The sequence below is a fragment of the Glycine max genome, chromosome 2 (assembly GCF_000004515.6).
Source record: "Glycine max cultivar Williams 82 chromosome 2, Glycine_max_v4.0, whole genome shotgun sequence".
NCBI classification, from domain to species: domain Eukaryota; kingdom Viridiplantae; phylum Streptophyta; class Magnoliopsida; order Fabales; family Fabaceae; genus Glycine; species Glycine max.
Window position 1 is genome coordinate 1,455,581 of NC_016089.4, and position 22,593 is coordinate 1,478,173.

General features: G+C 31.4%; 2 protein-coding genes across 2 annotated transcripts; both read right to left on the reverse strand.

The window, feature by feature from the left end:
• Nucleotides 1–2,275: 2,275 nt before the first annotated feature.
• On the reverse strand, nt 2,276–5,172 carry CEL7 (alpha family endo-beta-1,4-glucanase). Its single transcript, NM_001353415.1, has 8 exons — nt 4,792–5,172; nt 4,496–4,702; nt 4,081–4,281; nt 3,894–3,986; nt 3,656–3,817; nt 3,437–3,548; nt 3,172–3,335; nt 2,276–2,860 (listed from the first exon to the last, which is right to left on the reverse strand). The coding sequence occupies exons 1-8, from the start codon at nt 5,041–5,043 to the stop codon at nt 2,528–2,530; spliced, it is 1,524 nt and encodes a 507-aa protein (NP_001340344.1). The 5' UTR covers nt 5,044–5,172; the 3' UTR covers nt 2,276–2,527.
• An 8,765-nt stretch (nt 5,173–13,937) lies between these two features.
• On the reverse strand, nt 13,938–18,928 carry LOC100802881 (pectinesterase). Its single transcript, XM_003519709.5, has 3 exons — nt 17,981–18,928; nt 17,353–17,513; nt 13,938–14,774 (listed from the first exon to the last, which is right to left on the reverse strand). Exons 1-3 carry the CDS (start codon nt 18,811–18,813, stop codon nt 14,080–14,082), a joined length of 1,689 nt encoding a protein of 562 aa, XP_003519757.1. The 5' UTR covers nt 18,814–18,928; the 3' UTR covers nt 13,938–14,079.
• Nucleotides 18,929–22,593: the final 3,665 nt, after the last annotated feature.

A 22,593-nucleotide genomic window follows, 5' to 3' on the forward strand; every position in this document is an offset into this window, starting at 1 on the left:
GTTGATATATCCACCGAACAATGTAGAGCTACTCTGCTATGGATATAGGAACGTACGATGCAGAACTGGGTAGGACCAATATATTTATCTCCAAGTAGAGAAATACTCAATTGTCACCCAAAAAGAAAAATCAAGTTTCTTTCTTCATAGTTTTTGGAACTAAAAATAAAATTTCTTAATGGACATCAAGACATGCATGTAATCCCAACAAAGCTATAAACACCTTTCTGCGCGGCTTTAAATTGTGAAATTAAATTCAATTTATGATAAAACTTTGAAAACAAATAATTGATTAAATCATTTTCATTTGAATCAAAGGAAAAATATTTTAATAAATTAACTTACTTAACCAATTAAGAGATTTTTTTTGTTGATAAAGAATTTTCATTAATTTTGTTGATGATTAATATTTATTAAAAAATCTAATTAATCACTTTTGATAAAATTTCTTCTCTCAACTCTATTTTTTTAATATTCAGTGATCATATTTATGGAACCGAACTCAATTCCACCTGGGATATGGTGGTAGTTGAGAGGACGATTATTTACGTTTAGAAACTTCAAACTGTCATTTAATTCAACAACACTATATTTATGAATTAGGTGAACGCGTATGATCCGATTATCGTTGCACTATCATTTTTTTCTTTGGTTAATTGTATAAGTAATTTTTTAATCATTTAGTATTTTTATTAATATTTTTTTACTTTTTTAATTATTTGATTTATGTTAAATTCCTTTTGTTTACTATTGTTTGTATTTAGTTCCTTCTCAGAGATGAGAGACCAAAATCATATTTCTTTTCATTCTTGAGAACTAAATTTATTGATATAAAAGTATAGGAAACTTTACCATGCATGTTTCACTAAAAATATAAGAACTAAAAAATATTCTTCTCTTTTTTAAATTGTGCTTGTATTTGAAATTACTTGACTCTTAACTATCCCTTCTTACTTGTCCTTTTTTAATTATTGAAAAATGAGCTAGCAACAAACTTCTAATATGTGGAATTGATTTTTTTTATTTATAAAAATAAAAAAATAGATACTAAAAAATTTATATTCTACTTAACTAATTGAGTTAAATCTTTTATGTATATGTAGAATTGGTTGATTCAATTAAAAGTGGATTTGAGACGAGTTAATATTAGTTTTAACTTGGTCTAAAATTGGGATAAGAGCATTTATTTAAATATGACTTGAACATATATAATTCAATAATATATGATGCAATATTTAGTCAATCTGATCTGTTAATGTAATAGAATATCAATTTAAATATTATGAATAAATAAATCTTAGAATAAAAGATGTACAAAATATAAATTGAGATATATTTTATTAAATATATATATTTCAAAATAAATAATTTATTATAAGTATGATATTATATTATGGAAAATATAATTTTTGAAACAAAACATTTTTATTAACAATATATAATTGTTTAAAAACTTATATTTTTTATTAAAAAAAAAAAAAAAAAACAGGAGAACAGGCTTGTTAAAGTAAGTAATATAATAGTATAAAGTATAAATCTGTCAAAATAAACAAACCGAACCTCGAATGAGATCATATTAGTGAGAAGCGACTTACAATGCGCCCCCTTTGGTTCATGATCTGTTGTGAAACACAAGACGTTAAACCAAGCTTTGTTATATTTTAACATATGGAGACACGAATTAGAGGAATGTTTTGGGTCCCATTAGACATTAGTGCTTTGGAAGCGTTTTGTTACATTTTGGGGAAGTTCCCTCCTTGTCAAGAAATAATTGTAGTACTACTTCTGACATCCCTGACACTTGTCATAGACTCTTAACTTAAACCAGCTCTTTCTGCCCTGCTTCACATGCCTCTCACAAATGAAATCGTCTTTCCCCATCGCCCTCACTTTCACACTTCGGAAAAATTTTAACATGCTCTTTTTATTTCTTTCCTTTAACCTACATCACCTATATATCTTGAATAGATATGAAACAGGAAAAAAAAATGCGAACCAGAGAAATTAGAATAATAGAAATAAAAAGCAAACAGAGAAAATATTAAAAATAAAATGTACTCTTGAAACGAATGGAAATAAGAACGAAAGAAATAAAATAATTCTGTTTACTTTTTGTACAAGTGAAAAGGAAAGTAAAAAAAAAAAACAATTATATGAAAATTATTTTAGGAAGTGATAGTCTCTGTCCAAGTTCTTTTTTAACAAACCATGCATCTAGCCATCGTAACTTAATCCATTTTGCCTCGCCCAAATAACATGCAAAATCAAACACATCTACATTCGTAATTTTGTTTGAATTTCTTGAGAAGTTGAACACACACCATCACGTGACATACATATATACCACTTTCCGAAATCATAAGAGTTACACATAATAGTATTAAGTTAAGCAGCTTGTGATAAGTTTATAAGGTTTAGTGGTGTGGTACTGGTCTCAAATGAGTGTGTGCATAATAATTCTAGGAGACACAAGTAACTAGCGAGACTAGTGAAATAAAACATGGGATACACGAAATAATTGGGGTTCCTAGAGTTGACCAAATGAGTGTGCAAGATAGGCCAGTGCTCCTACAAGGGGTGAGTTAATGTATGTAGCTGGCTCCGATTGCTCATAATCTGACCGTTGATCTGGGAACCTATCATGCCGATCTGGTCCACCAACAATGGCCCCCACGAGAATGTTTGGGTTGGGGGATTGCGAATTCATCACACTGAACCCTGCGGAACACTGGATCTTTCCCGGGTGTACAGCAATCGACGGTAGAGATGAGCCCCTATGGTGTATCCTTCGTGGGTACCGTGGACCATACCCCACCATGTATGACATCTTCAATGGGTTGTCTCCAAGCAAGTAATCCACCTGAAAATACATTTTTATTTTTATTTTAAAAAAAAAATCAAGTTCAATTAACAAGAATAGGAAATCAAGCAACACATTTTAATAGATTAAAATATATTGAACCCATTTTTTTATGGGACAAATAATAATTATTAGTTTGTAATTTTTTATTAACGGAAAAAGTTGGAATCCGTCACCCTTTTCTTATTATTATTATTATTATTATTTTTTTAATCATCTAATCAATATCTCCCAAATATATTGAACATATAATACATGATTCGATTATTACTGCATAAAAAGTTTATTTTTTTTCTTCTTCTTTCTCGAACCTGTTTCTTAGCTATTGTCCGGAGTCTCCTTGGGGTTACGGTGATTCCGCCACAGTTAACAAGCATATGGGATTGGGTCAAGTATTTGGCATATGTTAGCAGTAGGAAGGAGGTGGATGTGACATACTGCATGTTGCTATCACTCATCTTGAAAAGAAGGCCACCTAGTAACAAGCAAGTAACCGTTACAAAATTAGACCGCAACACAGAGTTTCCACTGGGAGAGGGGATAAGTAAAACTTAAAAGAAGGAAAAGGGACTTCACCTGGGGTATATTGGGTGGAAGACAAAGAGGTCCCAGAAATTAGGGAACAGACGAAATTGTCCGCATGCCCCTTGTAGTCATGGAGGGATTGTACCCTTTGAACCAGGAATTCCTAAAACATGGAACACAAAAATGTAAATTTCAAACCATTATTTGTTTTTACTTTTTCTAGTTTTGCAATATAAAGCAGAATACATGTGATGGAGTTATTTTTTGGACCTTGGAAAGAAGTATTCTTGCTCCAGCATGCTTGTTATCCCACCCAAAGGTGTTGTCAAACTCTGCAGCCCCAAGGATCTGGCCATTAACTTTGATGTAGTTTAGGTACATTGGATTCTTGGTAGCCTTGTGCAGCCAGGCAGCACCCCACAACAGCTCATCCTACCATATTATTCACCAAAGACTTTGAGTAATGATTATGTCTCATCTAACTAAACTGAACAAGTTGAAACTTTACCTGATATCCAGAGTAAGAGCAGTAGAAGGGGCACACATAAGGTTTCAAGGCATTGCTGTAGGATCCCCTGTACTTATCAGCAAACTGGAAAACCTACACTCAGAAACAAAATACACTCTTTAAGATTTAGTTGGGACCAATTTGCACCAAGTAAAAGTAATTACCAAAAAATGAACATAAGGCTTACCCTGATGGCTCTCCTGACTAAAATTTTGGAGTATGTGGGGTCACTTCTTCTAAAAACCAGAGAAGCAGCTGCAAGAGCTGCAGCAGTTTCTGCGGCAACTTCTGAACCAGGTGTGTTTGCATCTATTTTAAACACGCTTCTTGGAGTATCCATGTCCTCTGGTCTCTCCCAACAAGCATGGTCCTTCTTAGCATCCCCCACCTGCAAAGCCAAAAACCAAACCAAACCAATATCAGAATTCAAGTTCCCCATTCTCTCCCTAAAGAAGACTAACCCCATTTTTTTTAAAAAATTTCCATAAGTACTTATAAGAAAAGAAAAAATAAAAAGGTAACATACATGAAAGTTAAATGAAAGAACTTTCAAAAGGGTATAACTATAAGTTGATTTTAGGAAGAGTGTTGTCTTAACTGACCTGAACATAAATGGTGTTTGGATGTGCAGTGGCTTTGAGAAGATAATCAGTGCCCCAGCGAATGGCCTCTCTGGCATTCTGCAACTCACCTTTCATTAGGCCACCAAACTCAATAACGCTCCATGAAAGCATGGTGGTGGTGAATGCCATGGGAAAACCAAATTTCACATTGTCCCCAGCATCATAGTACCCTCCAACCAAATCAACCTGCATTGCACATTCACACATAAATAAGCAAACCAAAAAAACACAAATAGCATGGTAATGTGAGAGTTGGTAACTTGGTATATACATACATGCATGGCAGAGCCATCAGAGAGGCCAGAGTCTCTCCTCCAAGACATTCTCTGGTTAGGAGGGAGCTTCCCTGACCTCTGGCCTTCAAAGAAGAGAATGGATTTGGTGAGAGCGTCTCTGTAGTTATGAGCGGCAAAGCGAGGGTGGCGATGGTGTATGGGGTGATTGAAATGAACGGGGAAGGCATTGACATGAAGCAGAATGACAGAGAGAAGGGAAAGCAGAGTGGTGAATGAAAGGGAGAAAGTCATTTTTGATTTGAACAGCCAATGTGAAACCACACTCACTCACTCAACGACCAAACTGCCACACTGTGCTGCTCTTTGCTTGTTTAATCTCTGATTTTTATAAAGCAAAAGCTGCGTCTCTAACGTCCTGCTTCGTTACAATACAACAATTATTAGGTCCACATCCTGCTCCTGCTACAGTGTTTTCTTATGCCTTTCATGCATTCTATTTTTCATTTTGTAATAATAGCCAGAGTCTACAAAGATTTCGGGAAATGGAAGTTAACTTCTTTCTTTTTTTATCCATGTTATTAATCTGTCAAAAGAAATACAATTTAAAATCTGAATCATTTAGTTAACAGATATATCTTACTTTCACTTATATAAATTATTTAAGAAATACAAGTTACTCTTACCTATATAAATTTGAAAGCAAAATTTGAAAGCAAAATAATATATATATATATATATATATATAATTTCATAAATATTCTTAACAGGAAAAGAATATAAAAGTAAGGATACTATGATATTTTTATGGCTAAATTACTCTTTCGTTCATTCTTTTTATTATTAAGAGTTTATTTGATTTCTTAATTTTTAAAATTGAGTCCAACTTCACTAGTAGCCTTATTGTCAATTGGACGGGAAAAGATAATATTGATTAAATTTTAAATATTAATGGATCAAATAAAAAAAAATATAAAAATACAAAATTGAGCAAATTAAATAAATAAATAAGAGAGTAATTTTGGCTATTTTTATTACACAATTTTAGTTTTCTTCTCCCTCACACTCCAAAACGGACGGACAAATAAAACACTGACTCACTTGCCTTTTTATACTTCTTTGTCACCTGCTGTGATACGAAATGAAGGAAGCAAATGATTTTGCATTTCGTTCCTTGCATATGCTTTCATTTTCTTGAGTTTCTCGTGTTCCAGACGAAAGGTAAGGAAAATGTTAACAACATGTTATTTATTATTAATTACAATTTATTATTCCTTTCGTTCCGGTCTTTCATATTATATTATAAGTTATTTAATATTTTGACCCAATATACTGATTAATTTATTGAATTTCATACAAAAAATTAGGTAAATATTTAATGTAGCATTCATATTATAAAATAACATCTATTCTGATTTTTTTTTGTTAAATTGGTGTGTAGGTTTTCATATTATCACAAAATTTTTAATTAGGTTGTTATATTTTTTATTTTTTTAATTAACTTCTTATATTAATTTTTAATTTGTAATCAGATCTTTGTGTTAATCTATCGTAAGCAATTTATCAGATTTGACAAAATATTTTATCATAAATATACATGTAGATGTCAAATATTATTCCATGTTAACCCAAATGATATTACAATTACACATAGAATTATTATTATTTTTATTTTTTTATCTAACACGTCTCAACACTTCATGTTTTTTTATTTCCAACGCATCCATTATCTCCCAAATGGTTACCCAATCCTAAATATATGGATTTCATATCTCAAAGACGGTAACTTCAACCTTAATACGTGATTAATCTTTAATTTATATGTAATATTGTTCGCACTTCCTACCTTTGTATTTAGAATTTGCAGCTTTGTAATCAGCTTAGGTGTATTAATTTAGCATTCACATCTACCTATGTATATAATTAAATATTCTACGAATCTAACAAATTTTACAGGACCAATTAACATATAAACCCGATTACAAATTTAAAATTAACATAGAACCCAATTTTCAAAAATAAAATATAGGATCTAATTAAAAATTCAATAATAATATAAGGATCTAATTAAAGTGTCATATAATCTAAAAGGGAAGAGGGAAAAAATATAAAAGTTCACGAGTCTTATTTCACAGGATTTAATAAATTTCGCATTTTTTAATTTTTACTTAATTATGTTAAAATTAAGTTGATAACAAGAATCTATCAAATTGAATTCTAAAAAGCTACTAATACCGCTGGCAACATCTCGTCACTTCGAAAAATTATGTGTAATTAAAATTAATAACTTAACAAGTAATATTTTTAATAAAAAATACTCGACAAATTGTAACGTGATTGAATTTTTGTATAAGAGGGGGACATATTGGGTAACCTTCTTGAAGTGTGAGTTCGGATTGAATTTTAAACAGATAAGATTTGATTTGAATTTCTAAATATGATTTAGTTTATATTAATGTGATTCATTTTTTAGATTTTATAATTTACTACTATTTACTTAATATTATTTAAAATTTTACTATTATTTGAAAACTTCTAGTGACATTGCACTACATTGGCTAAGTGTAAAGGCGGAGAAATTTTGGACACATTATGTTCCGCGTTTGGCTTAGAAAATTGTTTATTTTAATCTGTTTGTCTAAATAATCACAAATCTTCTCTTCATAATACAGGAACTTTTTAACTATTAAGTAAAATAAAAATATTAAATCTATATTTTCATTCATTGTTTTATAAATATATATTTTAGAAAAATATCAGGAAGAGGAAATAGCATTATTCCGCTTTGGTTTTAAAGTTGATATTAATTCTTTTGGCGTGTCTTGTTGCATAATGTAGTTGAACTGAGAGCTCCAAGATCGTTGATAATTGCTGAGAGAAGTTGTTGCCCATAACTCAAAACACATAGTATTCAGTGAAAAGAATAAATGTGTGTTCTATCGATGCTTGAAACTCGGAAGATAGGCAAGGGAAAGGCCAAGAGCACAAGCATGGAGAAGACACCAACCTTCAAATTCGCTGATTAGTTATGTAAAATTGTGATTGTGATGGAGGATTTTTGAGAAAAATATATAAAAATTAAGAAAAGACACAGAGAATGACATAAATTTTTCATTTCAAGTAAATATCTTTTAAATTTAATTTTTTACAACAAAAAAAATTTATAATTTTTTGTAAAAAAAATATTTTTTTATTTATTTTTAGTAAACATTATATAATTTCTTTAATTCAAAAACAAAAATTTTACCCTTCACCTTTCCAAGATCACACCATCTTAAACTTTTCCGAAATTAACGGTCCATGATGAAAGCCCATACACGGTCATTGAACTTCTTCAATGGATAAGCTAAAGGAACCTCAGCATTTGGTTCGGTTCCCACTTACATACCAACCAAACCCTACATGTTCATCCCATAATTGGGGGGATATTAAATTACATTATGCGTTCCAAGCGCACTTCTCGTTCTTTGGTTATTTTCAATAAAATGAAATTGTCGTAGTTGAATGTTATAAAGAATTAGTTGAAGTGAATATATGGTAAGTCACAATTTGGCTATTTTTGGTATATTTTGTAATTCTATCACAAGTGAACACACGAAGTGTAAAATTAGTTTGTGAAACTATCATAAAATTCTATCCACTTCAATGTAGATGTAGGGAATGTATTTGTATATTCTTGAGTGACTGATATTTTATTTTGTAATTCTGACAAATTAAATGGTATCTCATATCAGAGACATTCCAAGTTTTTAACGAGGCAGAGGAAAACGTCGTCGGATAAACATTATTAAAACAAAAGTTTACTATACAGAATAGATAATAACTAATATAATATTGTTAAAAATGTTTTGGCCGAAAAAAGGGTGTATTATCAGCATGTGAAGAAGAATAACTTTCCACTATGATTCTCTCATAAAATGATTGAATTTGTGCTGCATGTGTATCGCATATGCCATACAGCATTATTTGGTTGGACCAATGTATGTATTTTCCTTAAATTACTGCTTTATTACTTAAGAGGGTTTTGAGAAAGGAAAGGGATATAAAGCTGCACGTTATAGCAGTAGATGGACCAATAGTCTAGACTGGAAGATGAAGGAGCTGCACAAGAGGCCAAGAGCAAATGGTTCTTAGGAAGTGCACGCTATGAAGTTTGATCAAAGAGAGAAGAAACAATAAAACAGAAACAAAATGGTCATTATTCCCTTTTAGCAGTTTTATACAGAACATTTAAGATCATATTTATTTTTTTTGTTTTTCTTGGGACTTAGCCCCTCCCGGAATAAATTTAAAAACTATACGGAAACATTATAAGCCGCAATAATAATTTTATGTATTATTTAACTAGTAATTAAAACCATTCAAGTAAAACTATAAAAGTATTGTCGTAGTAATTATAACATTTTTTAATTCAAAATCAAGCTTAAGATTTTATTACATTCAATTCAACCGCCTATATAACAAATCATCACATGTATGATGATTCCAAATTCAATTCGTGCAAGGCAATCAATTCATGAAACTAAAAGAAAGAATAAGAATGAAGGATGTATGAAGTTGTAAAGGCGAGAAAATTAGCTGGGAGAAGTGAACTTTTTTTCTTTTTCCGTTTTGCCCTCTATCGTTTGTTGTTGTTATGTTAAAAATAAAATCAATTAGGTAACCCTTTGGTCAGAAAGCGATTGCACGGATTTGACATAATGACACATCGCCATGTGCTTCTGTTGTCCTCCCACATGCAACAGTACGCATTTCATGCCTATTTTCTTCGTATCCCCTCTGCAGCAAAAAATTATAGACACATGTAAGTTGTATTTGATCAGGGCTCAATAAAAAGACTGACACACTTTTCTCTCATTGGTGTAGAACTGGGAAGATAGAACCACCCAATAGTCCAATTTCGTGACCTGGATATGGAATATTGTGGATAGCATAGTATGAATACTGATGTATGTTGACTGTGAGCCTCTAATTTCTCCTATTTATATTTGGCTATAGCTAGGTTCGTTGTTTTAGAACTATAGAAAAAACCCATGCACGGTTTTAACCATGCAACGCTAGAATGATTATTAGCATTGCAAATGGAAATTTGTACACTAAGAATATTGTTTAGGAGTAAATTGGTTTCATATTCTATAATCCCTCTTTTCAGAATTGGAGGGTGCCACTATCATTTTAATTTTTGAGATCTTATATAATGGTTGATATGATTAAATCAAAGTATATAAATAAGTAGGAGATAATCTCATTTTATAAGTATATTTTTAAGATTGAGTTAGATTTATAGTTAAATTTTAAAATGATATTAAAATTTATTCTTATAATTATTGTTGGGTTCAAACTTTATGATCAAGATGTTCAATCTTCTAAATGAGGAGAATGTATTAATTATTAAAGATCTCATTAATAATATAAATAAATTACTGTATATAAGTAAAAGATAACTTTACTTAAAAGTTGGATTTATAGTATTAAAGTTAATTCTAAACTCAAATTTTAAGTTAGCGAACACTAGAGAGATGCTTCTAATTTTAGCATACTTGATAAACTTCTCCTCAAAGTTTCACAATGACACAAATTTTGTCTTTCAATTTCTTTTTCACAAATTTGCCTCCAAATTTATAAAATATTGCGAATTTTGCTTTCAAGTAAAAGCAATTGGCCACAATTAAGACATTTAGTGATAGTTTTTCTTTTAAACAACTGCAATTAAAACATTTTCTCTTTTAAACAATTATAGTTAATTAAGATATTTTGTGGTGATTTTTTCATTAATTGTATCACTTTTTCTACATGGGAAAAGAATTGTGATGTTTTATAAATTGGGGGAAAATTCGTGAATTATTTTTAGGGCAAAATTGACGACATTATGAAACTTTGGTTGCAAAAAATGTAGTTAAGCCAATTATTTTTTAAAAATGATCTCTGGACTAGTTTTCAAAACAGTAGACAAAAGAGTTTACAAAAAGAACTTTTGAAAACAGAAATCAAACATTTTAATTTTTATCATACGCACGCTATAATTATATATTTTACATTTTATTTCGTTTAATAATAAATAAGTCTTTATAAAAACAGACAACACAAAAATAATCTAGAATATTGTTATAAATTTTGTTTCCAAGTATGATTTTTTATTTAAATATCTTTAACTTTTGAAATAATTTAATATCCATTGTAAACATTTAAACACATACTTAAGTTTTATTAAATTGATTTTTCGGTAAACAATACTAATAGCTAGCACCAATTGTCATTGACATTTGTATCATAAAAGGAAAAAAAGAAGATAATGTACGCAAAAATTTTGATTTTCGGTATATGTTTACTCAAACTTAATAATAAAATAAAAATGCATCAAACATATCTCTTTTGTGTTTTGAGTTAGATGGATCAAAGAGCATAAATGATCATGTACCGAAAAAACAAGGAAGAGAACTTGGAAGGATCAAAGACTTCGCAGTTTCTTATGGTTCAAACTATAGATATAGGGTTATTCACAGACACAAACAAAAAAACTATTGATAAAGGGATTACCCACTTTAATGATATTTGTATGGGTTAATTAAGTTTTTTATTCTCAAATTATGGGAGTTAAAGTTTTGGTCTCTAAACTATTTTTTTTTTAAATTGATCTATAAAGAATTTGTCGTTATTAAAAATAGTTTATGTCGTTAATGTCCTTTGTTAAGTGTTGAGTTGTCCATTTAAATGGTTACGAATATCACCATAGATTACGGATGAGAAAGATAAATTATTGCTTGAAGCGTTAGGGTTCAACGATGACTCTTCTCCTTCTCCTTTGCATTTTAATCACATAATATTCTAATTATTTACCTAAATATAATAAAACTTAAATGATATGTATATGACATACACTTGACATTTAATGTGTCTTATTCATAACACTTCATTGTTTAACAAATGACATGAACGACATGGACTATTTTTAATAACAACAAATTCTTTAGGAACCAATTTTTTTTAAAAATAGTTTAGGGACCAAAAATTCAAAAACTCAGTTTAAGGATTAAAAACTTAATTAATTGTAATTCTATTTTGAAAGAAACTAATCATGCTAACTTAGGGATATCTTTGGTCCTAAAAAAATTATAGATAATGAGAACGGACCTACAACCAAATAACACATCGGTGGCAAAGAAGTTAAGGAACAAAACAAGTGAAAATATGCAAAATAACAAGGCAAAATTATAAATTTGGTCCTCCTAGTTGTCTTAGAATTTGATTTTGGTTTCCCTATACTTTAATTCATGAATTTAGTCTCTCAGTTTTTTGCAATCTCGTTATTTTAGTATCCAACCTCGAAATTGAACATTGACGGTTAATTGCTTGTCTTGACTGTCATATATCATGTCTTTATTGGACGTTGACCGCCACGTGTCTTGCTTTTATTAAACATTAATTTCATGCTCATAATTAACGTCAACCTTCAATAAAAGCACGACACGTAGTAGTCAATGTCCAATAAAAGTGTGACATGTGACTATCAAGACAAACAATTAATAGTCAGCATTTAATTTCGGGGTTGAAGACTGAAATAATGAGATTGTAAAAAACTAAAAGACTAAATTCTTAAATTAAATTATAGAAGTACCAAATATACAATTTTGTTAAATAACAACTTGTCCATCCTTCTTTATTTTATCCATGAAGACGGTCTTTTTTCCCCTCGGAGGCTCGGCTCAAAGTTATGATGTTTTATAGGCACTGACGCCCATGGGCCTAAAAACAAGAGGAATATAGACTGGCCCATTCCATACATTGCTAGTAACGGGGCACATCTGCTTGGTAGTATGATATGTATGAAGGAATTGTTTACCCAGTTTGGTTGGAGATGATCATTTGAAGTTAGCTTCGTTATTTCATGAGCTACGGGGTGATCAATGACGTTCTAATACCTTGTCCTTTTGAAGATGCCACGTTGTCACGTTTCCATTACTTCAGGCCTAGAAGAGGGTTTAGCTAGTTAACAAATTGGGTGGAGGTTGGGCCAACCCAAAACCAAATGAAATGAGGCTCCATTCAGCAGGCCATCCCTGTCATTAGGTGAATGAGGCCTCAATAAAGTTTTCATAATTTTTTTTAAAATTGTTTATTGCTTATTTAAAATTTTCAAGTTATAGTTGTGATGAATAATTATAGATTCTTTTTGTGTATTCTTATGTCACGTTAAAATAAATTTAGTATTAATATTATCATCATCATCAAACTTTTAATTTTATAATTTAAACTAATAAAGGTGGACAGATTTGAGATAATTTAAATCTCGTCGATATGAAGATCTTGTTGGTAATACTATTGAACTCCTCAAATCTAATTCACTACATTGTTTAATAAAAAAAAAATATAAACTAATGAATTATTAAAATAAATTTCTAATAAATTATTTTTAATTATTTAGGAAAAATATTTCTTAAATCGTTTTCGTTTCAAATTAATTTCTATAAAGTAATCTCATTTTTAAAAGACTTTCGTAGGAAGTTAGAAAAATAAAAATATTGAATTAATAATTTTATTACTTTTAATGACAAGTACACATATATAATATGCTAGATATATTATCTATAATATATTACAAATTAATAAAAAAATATTTTGTTTTTAATAATTTTATATTTTTCAAATATTATTTTATATTTACTTAAATTTGTGCCATGCTTGAATATTATATTTAATTCTTTATGTATGAGATTAACAAGGTCATGCAGTTAAACAATTTTTACAAGCAAGATCTCTCTTTATCATTTTATTGTGGCTTTTTAAAAAAAACAAAATCATTGTATTTTGTGAATTAATAAAATAAAATAAAAAAGCTTCATGCATCCTAATTACTAGTATTAATTTTAATTTATATATACTTTACCATTCGTTCTTAGTAAGTGTTTTAACTATTATTTAATAAATGAATCTCATATCCCATAAGTTACATGCAACAACATATTTATACTACTAAGGAAATATGTAACTATTAGATTATGATTTTTCTTTTAAGAAAAATAATGAGATTTAATTTCCGAGTGCATTTCAATGATGCATTTTTCTAAAAAGAAATTTAGTGCATAATGGGGATATCTCTGGTGGGGTTAGTTGCTTTTATTATATAGAGCACTAACATAATCCCTCACAAGAGTACGTAATTTTTGGGTATAGTGATCACGTGACTGCCATAAATATAATAGCCCTATACTATAGGAACTCTAATGAAGTAGTAATACACACGTAACCTTACAAATCACGTGATCTCCTAGGTTCAGTTATCGCTGAAAACTGAGAATTCGAACCACGCTCTATCTAAAAATATTTCTCAACTCAAACCAAACCAGAGAAGAATGGAATGCCAGTACTGTTCAACCAATCATTGCCTTGAATAAACTGCCCAACTGTGAATTGGGTTGCCTCAGTGGAGCTGTTAATTACCCTATAACCTGGCCACGTTACCCTACCATTTGTGTTTGCACCTGGACCTCTATTCATGTACTCCCCATAATACAACGTATCCAATGCAAATGTTTCATTCCATTCCAACCACCCTGCTGGGTCAATCAGATCCTCCACGAAAGATTTTAGGACAACAGTCCTAGAGTACATTTTCCAAGGACGTCCTAGGTAGCTCTTGAAGGAGGATTTCACAGGGATCAAATCTGCTGCAGCTGCAATCTTGCAGTTCAAGATGGATATGCCAGTGTTTTGGTTAGGGTCCTCTCTGCCTTGTGCGGTGAACAAGTTCTTCTGGTTTTCGTTTGGCTTGCGTGCGTATAAGTTGCAGTTTTGGAATACCACAGCTGCATTGCCGAAAATGAAGTCTACAGTACCGTAAATGTCGCATTCACGGTAGAATTGGCGTAGGGAATGCACGTAGAGAGTGTCTTGGTAGCCAACGAAACTGCATTGGTAGAAAGCTGAGAAGTCAGCACCACTTCTAAGTGCCACAGCTTGGTGTTTGTCAGGCCCTGCTGAGTTCTCAAATGTTATACCCTTTGCTATGAATCCTGCTCCTACTACAGCTGCAACATACCATAATTGTCATAGCTGTTATATTAGATTTTGGATCATTGTTCATAATTGAACAATAAAAGGCAACTTTGTTCTATCATTGAAAAGAAGAAAGAAAACTATAAGTCTGTTAACTTTGTTCTACACATTATTTGTCACATGAATTACAAAGATCATAAAATTCACCTTTCTTTTATCCACGTGCATCCAAAAGAAAAACTAGAAGCATTTTTTATTTGTTAAAGCAAAAGCAGTAAAGCAAAAGGAAAAGCATAGAAGAAATAACAAGCAAAGTGGACCCAATGGCACTGAAAAGTAGTTGGGTTGTGATGAGAATTATGCAGATCCAGAATAGAATTCTCTTTAGGTGGGCGTGGATAGACATGTGGACCCTTTACTTTGACCCAGCACAGAGGTAATTCTACTTTTCGCGAAAATACAAATAAAAAATGAACCTAAGGCCAAAGATAGTCCTGCTCCTGCCTACATGTATTGTTCTTTTGTCTTATAAAAGTTTTACTCTCTACATACTTATACATGACTTTTATCGCTTTTCTATCCATTGTTTTTTTCCTTCTCATTACTCTACACCAGTTATGTATTTCAATTTTTTCTGTTCTTTTTCTATCTTTCACCAAGATTACCCACGTCATTTTCTTTCCAAAAAATGGTGTCGCCACTCATATCTCGGAAAAATATTATAAAAGGAAACATGCTTTCGGCCAGGAGATCCCAAATCTAGGTTTATTGCTGCTAACTTAACAAAAAAAAAAAAAGAAATTTGATTTATTTACAATATATATTTGCTAATATAGTTGTGATTTAGATACGTTGTCTGATGGAGAAGTCCAATTGATATTATTGGATTGCAATATAACTGGAAAAACTACACAGAACACCGAAAAACACAATTTATTCCCGGAATAGGAATAATAGACCGGCAATGATCACCAAGAAAAACAAGCATTTTACATTTTAGAATCTTGCTAGTCAGCATTGTAACCAATCATACTATCACCACTTTGACACTATTTATATTTGATGTATACATGATTGATAACTGGGGTGGTAGTTTAAACTTGCAACATGCCTTTGAAAATAATTTTAAAACTAATTGAGAGGGGGAACAGGAGTCATGTTTATAATACAGTTGCAGAAAAGAGATATAATGGGAACTGATGTATTAAAAAAAAGTTTTATAAGATTAAATGAAAATCATTTAAATTATTTTAAGATAAAACTCAATATACGTACTATTATATGCTCATAAGTAAAGCAAAAGCCAGTATAAATACACAAATCGATTGGCCTGACCCACACTCAGAATCTCTGAGTATGTTACTCTTGAGTGAGAATAAAACAATCATCTTATTCTACATAATATATTTATTTGTGCGTGCTCTTGTTATATATATAAAAGTAACTGCCTTATGTTATTTTAATTGTGTTTCCTAATTATAAACTTTTTGTTTTGGTTGTTTTGCCTCTTTCCTTTCAAATTTTCAATCGCTACAGTAGTATGTACATCCTTGCTTGTGAATATTGTGATTGGGAGGGGCCGTGAAACTGTAAATTGACCTTCCGATATAAATTAAACATATATACATGGGCCCTCACCTATCATTTTTTCAGCATTATGTTCAATCACGGGAAGCAGAATCCTCGAAGATTTTAAAATGGCAAAGCCTTTTGTCTTTTGAACTTTCCTTGGTTCTATTCAAACATTCAAAAACCAAGTTGTGCTCTAGTGTCTCACAAGATAAGAGGTAACATTTTACTAGTGTACACATAAATAAATAAATAAAAAGCATTTTAATTACTTGTGGCCATGAGCCCATGACATGAATCTATCATAAGTTGTCGTAATATTCATAGCCATTTGTTAAATAACCGACACTGTCCTGTGTGATATCTGAATTTTAAGGACAACAGAGCGCATCAGAAAATGCATCAACCTCTACAACGCTATTTTTCAATGCAGTGCACGATGCCCTGACAAACCCAAGTAGTAGTCCGTGGTCTGTCCAAACCATTTAAAAATGATTTTCCCACATCTACATTATGTATTTTAACTACAAAATCACCTGCCAAAATTAATTTAGTAATAATTTTTAAACCAGCATGTGGGCTCATCATCAAGTTGCCATTTTCCTTGTCTTGTTCTAACTTTTTCTTATGCTTTTTTCTGTCTTTGACATACTATATATCAACCACATCGGCCACCTCAAAGTAAAAGAATTTATCAAACTTTATTAAGGATGTGTTTGTTTAAAATTATTTGTTGAAATAAGTGTTTATTTTAATAATATATTAATTTTATATTTTTTTAATATATTTGTCTAAATTATTTTTACTTAAAAATGATAATTTTTTGTTTATTTTAAAAAATAAATCTTAATTATTTATTTTAAAAAAATAGTTTAAACAAATTGATACTAATTTTCGAGACTATAGATCAAATCTCACTTATGAACATATACTATATATATTATACCTATTTTTCATTTTCAAAGTTGGAATGTCATAGCAAACAAAAAATTAACAAATTAAAAATAATATCAGAGAAGGTAGGAAGAAGGGAAGACATACCAACAGTAGCAGATTGAAAAGTGGTCCACCCATCCACAACATTCCTACTGCCTTTCACTACTGTCTTTCCAATCCCGTCTCCAACAAACATCAGATTCGTCTTCTTCCTTATCACTTCCACATTCTCGAAGTATGCCCCCTCTTTTATGTGTATCACAAACCTGCAGTTATATCAATCACACACATCTAAGTTTACATATATATATATATGTAAATCAAAGTAGGACTGTAGGAGCTTGAAAACAATAAATCTAAGTGATATAAGTATAAATAGATAATCACCTTAAAAAAAAGTATGCATAGATAATCAGATTTAAAATTACACGATTACTTAAAAAGTGTAATGTGATTTTTAAAAAGAGTTATATGTTACTCGTTTTAATTTAACTGTTAATATTTATTCATCCGATTCTTACATAAAAAAATCTCACTGTATAGTGTATACATTTCCCAATCAAATACAAGGCATTAATAAAAAAATCTTTTAAAAAAAATTTCACTCTCTACCAACACCTCTCTCTTTTTCTCTTTGTATCCCATTTGTTAATTACTATATTATTCATTTATACATACTAGTGTAAATTATAATCCATCACATTGGTGTGAAAAAATCTTTTTTGTTACGTACCTGGTTGTGCTGGAGTTGGGAGCCACAGCGAGTGCTTCCCCTATAGTGGTGAAGTTGCCAGTGCCATCTTTCGCTACAAGAAGATCGAACTTGGTCTCTTTCACTTTAGCTTGAAGAAGCTTTCGGTCTTTGGAGGACACCCACGAGGGGAAACCCTTTTTCATGTTTCCATATTCGGGGAAAACCACAGATTCCGAAGTTGTTAATTTCTTCACTCCAGGCACTTTGTTCAGCATGGCCAACGAGTTGCTCACGTGGTGCGATATCTCAAGCAGCTTCTTCTCGATTCTGTCCCTCACGCGTCCTTTGCTGTAAGCAAATCCATCGAGGCACGTGTACAAGTTGGTCATTGCTCCGCTTAACATAGTCTGCAGGTCATGGTGCCGCTTCGACCCTATGGTGCTCTTGGAGAGATCGTCGATGGTGGCTTTGAGCTCAACGTTGGTGTCTTCGAACAGTTTGAGACAGTCGTCGAGGGCTCTCTGGTCGAGTGGGTTGAGGTTTTTGAGCATCTTTTTGAGGCCGCTGCAATTGTAGGACGATGATCTTACCTCGTACATGGTGTGGTTCACCACTGAGGATATCACTTGTGGGACAGATTTTGTGGCGAGATCTGGGAATGTGGCAAGTGTTGAGACACATAGGTCTGGGTAGAGTGTTCCTTGGCATGTGGATTTGGCTACTACTTGTATGTGCTTTTGGAAATGGTGGAGGTGTTTTTGATCTGGGGCTCTTGTTATTGTTATTGGGGTGTTAGTGAAATGAGTTGTTCCCAAGAAGAGTAGTAGCGCAGAAATCACGGTCAGAATGGATGCAAGTGTGAGGTTGTTCATGATGTGATAAGAGGTGGATTAGAATTACTGTGTAAGTGTGATTGTGCAGCTAGCTAGAAGGGTACGTGCTGTGGATAAATAGAGTGGTTGGATTGTAACATGGAGTGGGGTGTTTCACGTTGAGAGTGTGAAACTAGATAGATTTATATTTTTAAATTTTTTGAGAAAAAATGAGCTAGCTTTTGTCATAATGTGACATGGACCTCATGCTGACTAGGTTAAATATGCCACCTCGATTAATTGAACTCTCGAGTATGCAACGTGTTATTATGCGTGAGATCCTTAATCATTTTGGCTCCTGCATCAAGTACTGGAGCTTGAAGTCCCTTTTCCTCTCTCTTATTTCACATCTGCTTTTCTTGTAGGAACAAGCTTCAAATATATTGCTTCAGGCCAATTCTTGTCTATTGGTCTCCAATTCTGAATGGCTGGAATTAAAGGGTAACGCCTTTTGCAGTATATTTCTGTTCTTTTGAAAGGGCTAGTTTTATAGAAAGACATACAAAATTAACTTGAAATGTGCAATTGATGAGTAGAATCAAGTAATGTAAAATTCTCAATATATCTTAATTTCCTCAATACAACACATACATGTTTTTCTACTTGTGAGTTGGGAGTATAATAAAATTAAACCAGTATGTTTAAAACTTGTGGAGGAGCAATAGAGTTGTCGGGATGTATTGATGATTACTGTGAGGTGAACAACTTTTTCTGTGCATGCGATTGTACCAATTGCGTGCATAATCGTGGTCAGTCCCCATGGACCGGTGGCACATGCAGATGAACTTCATAGACTTCTTCTCAATTTGTGGACCAACATTTCTGTTAGTTTTATGGTCCATACCTTTGGCCCAATAACCAATTTTGTCATTAGCATTCGGGGGCGTGATCAACGTCAACGTTCGTGTCTAGATATTACTTGGACATATATTTGTCAAAGAGCAACCACTTTGTGTCGTTAATTATAAGCTTTCATTTTATATGTCCCACAGATAATAAAGCATGTACCAAAACAAATCTTAATAGCAATTTAAACGAATAAATATAATCCCAAGAAATACTTACATACATGCACGTTTGCACGTTTATAGTAAACTTTATATGTTCCTCCTAAGTTGACCACAGCTGACTACATATTTGGTAATTCTTTTGTTGCTCTACAAAACTGTAACATTTATTCTCGTCTCCCCCTCGGTGGACAATTCAACACGATCACAGCTTAGGGTCAATCTAACGCAAATCAAAACACAGGAATTTCCATACATAATGTAATTATTAAAGCCGCTAATGATTTGACTCCAAATGTTGGCATTGTGAAAGCCTACCTTGGGAGACCATGGAAGCAATATTCAAGGACAATTATCATGCAATCCTTTATATATAATAAACCCCGTTGGTTGGCATGAATGGAGTGCTGATTTTGCATTGAGTACCTTGTACTATGCAGAATATAATAACACGGGACCTGGTTCAGACACTACAAACCGAGTGACATGGCCAGAATATCTCGTTATCAATAATGCCATAGATGCAACCAATTTCACTGTGTCAAACTTCTTGGGCATGGATAGGGTGGATTGATATAGTTCAACTCAAACAGAGTAAAGTTGTTCAATTACTGTGGTTTTGGCACGCTTGTTTCTACATTTACCTCAAACTGGTGTCCCATACTCGGGTGGATTGATATAGTTCAACTCAAACAGAGTAAAGTTGTTCAATTACTGTGGTTTTGGCACGCTTGTTTCTACATTTAGTATGTATGTCGTACGAATGAATAAGATTGCTTTTAGGTGTTGCCTAGGCAATCCTAATGGTTATCAAGGAATTAAAATATGTATACTAATAGTAATTTTGCAATTATTGAATTTATATAAATTTAAAAATATGTATACTAATAGTAATTTGATTAATTCTACACCTAAATTTTCATGGTGTCATGAGTATGTGGATGAATTAAAATACGAATGTTGTAACTTTATCAATATGTTTAAATTTGAGTTCTAAGTTTACAAATATATTAAATACTTAAAGAAAAAAAATTGCCTACAACTCCCCTTTATATACTTATGAATTTATTTAAAATAATTATATACTTGCAAAATATCTTTCCAATTCATCATATCCGGAATGTAATATGGTTTCAAATGACGAACTGGACAATTTCAATAAAATTTCTTTCTTAATCAAAAATCGGAAAATTGTTAAGAAATCTCTTGATTTTTAAGTTTACTTGTTTGAATATTGATAATACCTGAAAAAACAAGTAGAAATGTTATGTGAAACAAGAAGATGAGTGTTTTATAAGGTAGATTTGGTTGTTAACGAGGTGTTCTTGATGATTGAGGGGGAGAGAATGTTGATAACACCTAAATAAATAAGCAGAAATTACTTGCAGATAAGTCAGCTAAATTTTAAAAATTTTTAAATTTGTAGATGATTTTGTTGGAATTACTTTTGTTGTTTTATGTAAATAAAAAGAAATTAGAACTAATAGATGAATTTGTAGTAGAAATCTAGAAAAAAATATTTAAAACCCACCTATAGATTTAAATAAAGAAAATTCATCAAAAAAAATGTAAAAGCTTCTAGCAAAATTCCCTGTGAATTTAAATCTACATGAAAAAAAAAATCATATCGGTACGCATAACAAATTTAGCAGAAAAAACTTGCAAAAAAATTCCCAAGAAAATCGCAATAGATTCTTAAATTTATAGTAATGACAACAATATTAAAAGGTACAAATTTCTACTAATTTAATGCTCATTATTTATATATTTACAATACTACACCCTCCCAAATTTTAGACCAAGTTCTAGGCAATTAATGGACATCGAACTCACATTGGACCTAGAATCACATAGGAGCAAAGGACTATTAAGCTAGAATTTAGAAATTGCTATTCTCAGCCTTATTTTACTCTTCCCATCCCTAGATTTCTAAAAAAGGTAGGAAAAGACCTCACTGCCCTTTAGCCATTTCCTTAGACCCCCTTCTCCTTCTCTCATCACCTTTTTCCTTTCCCTAATTACATTTGCGCCGCTTCCCATCCGTGTTTTTCCTTTTTCATTCTTCCGCCTCCACACTTTTTTTTTTTTAGATTCAATGGAATTGTAATTATGTTATGTATTCAGTTGCGAATGTATATTTTCTTTCGCTGAATCATTGTGTGTGTATATTCATACACAATGAAATCATAATTATGTTATGTATTTAATCTCAAATACACAATAAAATTATGAATTTGGATTTTGATACACAATTTACCTAATTTCAATGTTAAACCAAGATATACGTTATGAGTCATGCAACGAGTTAGGCATCATTGACTATAAGTGCATAATTCCAAATGCCTTGTTACCAAAAGATAGGCAAGTCTTTACCAAACGCTTTCTTTCCGTTCTGACTGCCTTCCGTCTTTTTCCATTTTATGCTTGAATCCTATGATGTTTAAAATTGTTTAAATGGTCGATGCCTCTTATTCAAAAAATTGTTTAATTGAACTTTTTAATGTGATTAATCACAACGAGTTCCATTAAACATATTATAATGAGTTTTATGTTCAAACTTATGGTATTAATATTCATTCAATAAGAATTTATAGGATAAAGTTTTAATTAAGTTGTTTGATCATACGTAATGATATGTTTGGATAAAAAAAAGAAAATAGAAAGGAAAAAATTATAGATGATGATAAATTTTTATTTAATTGAAACAATATGAAAATACAATTATTACTGAGAAAAAAAAATTTTAGAAACAATTTTTATTTTTCTTTTATTT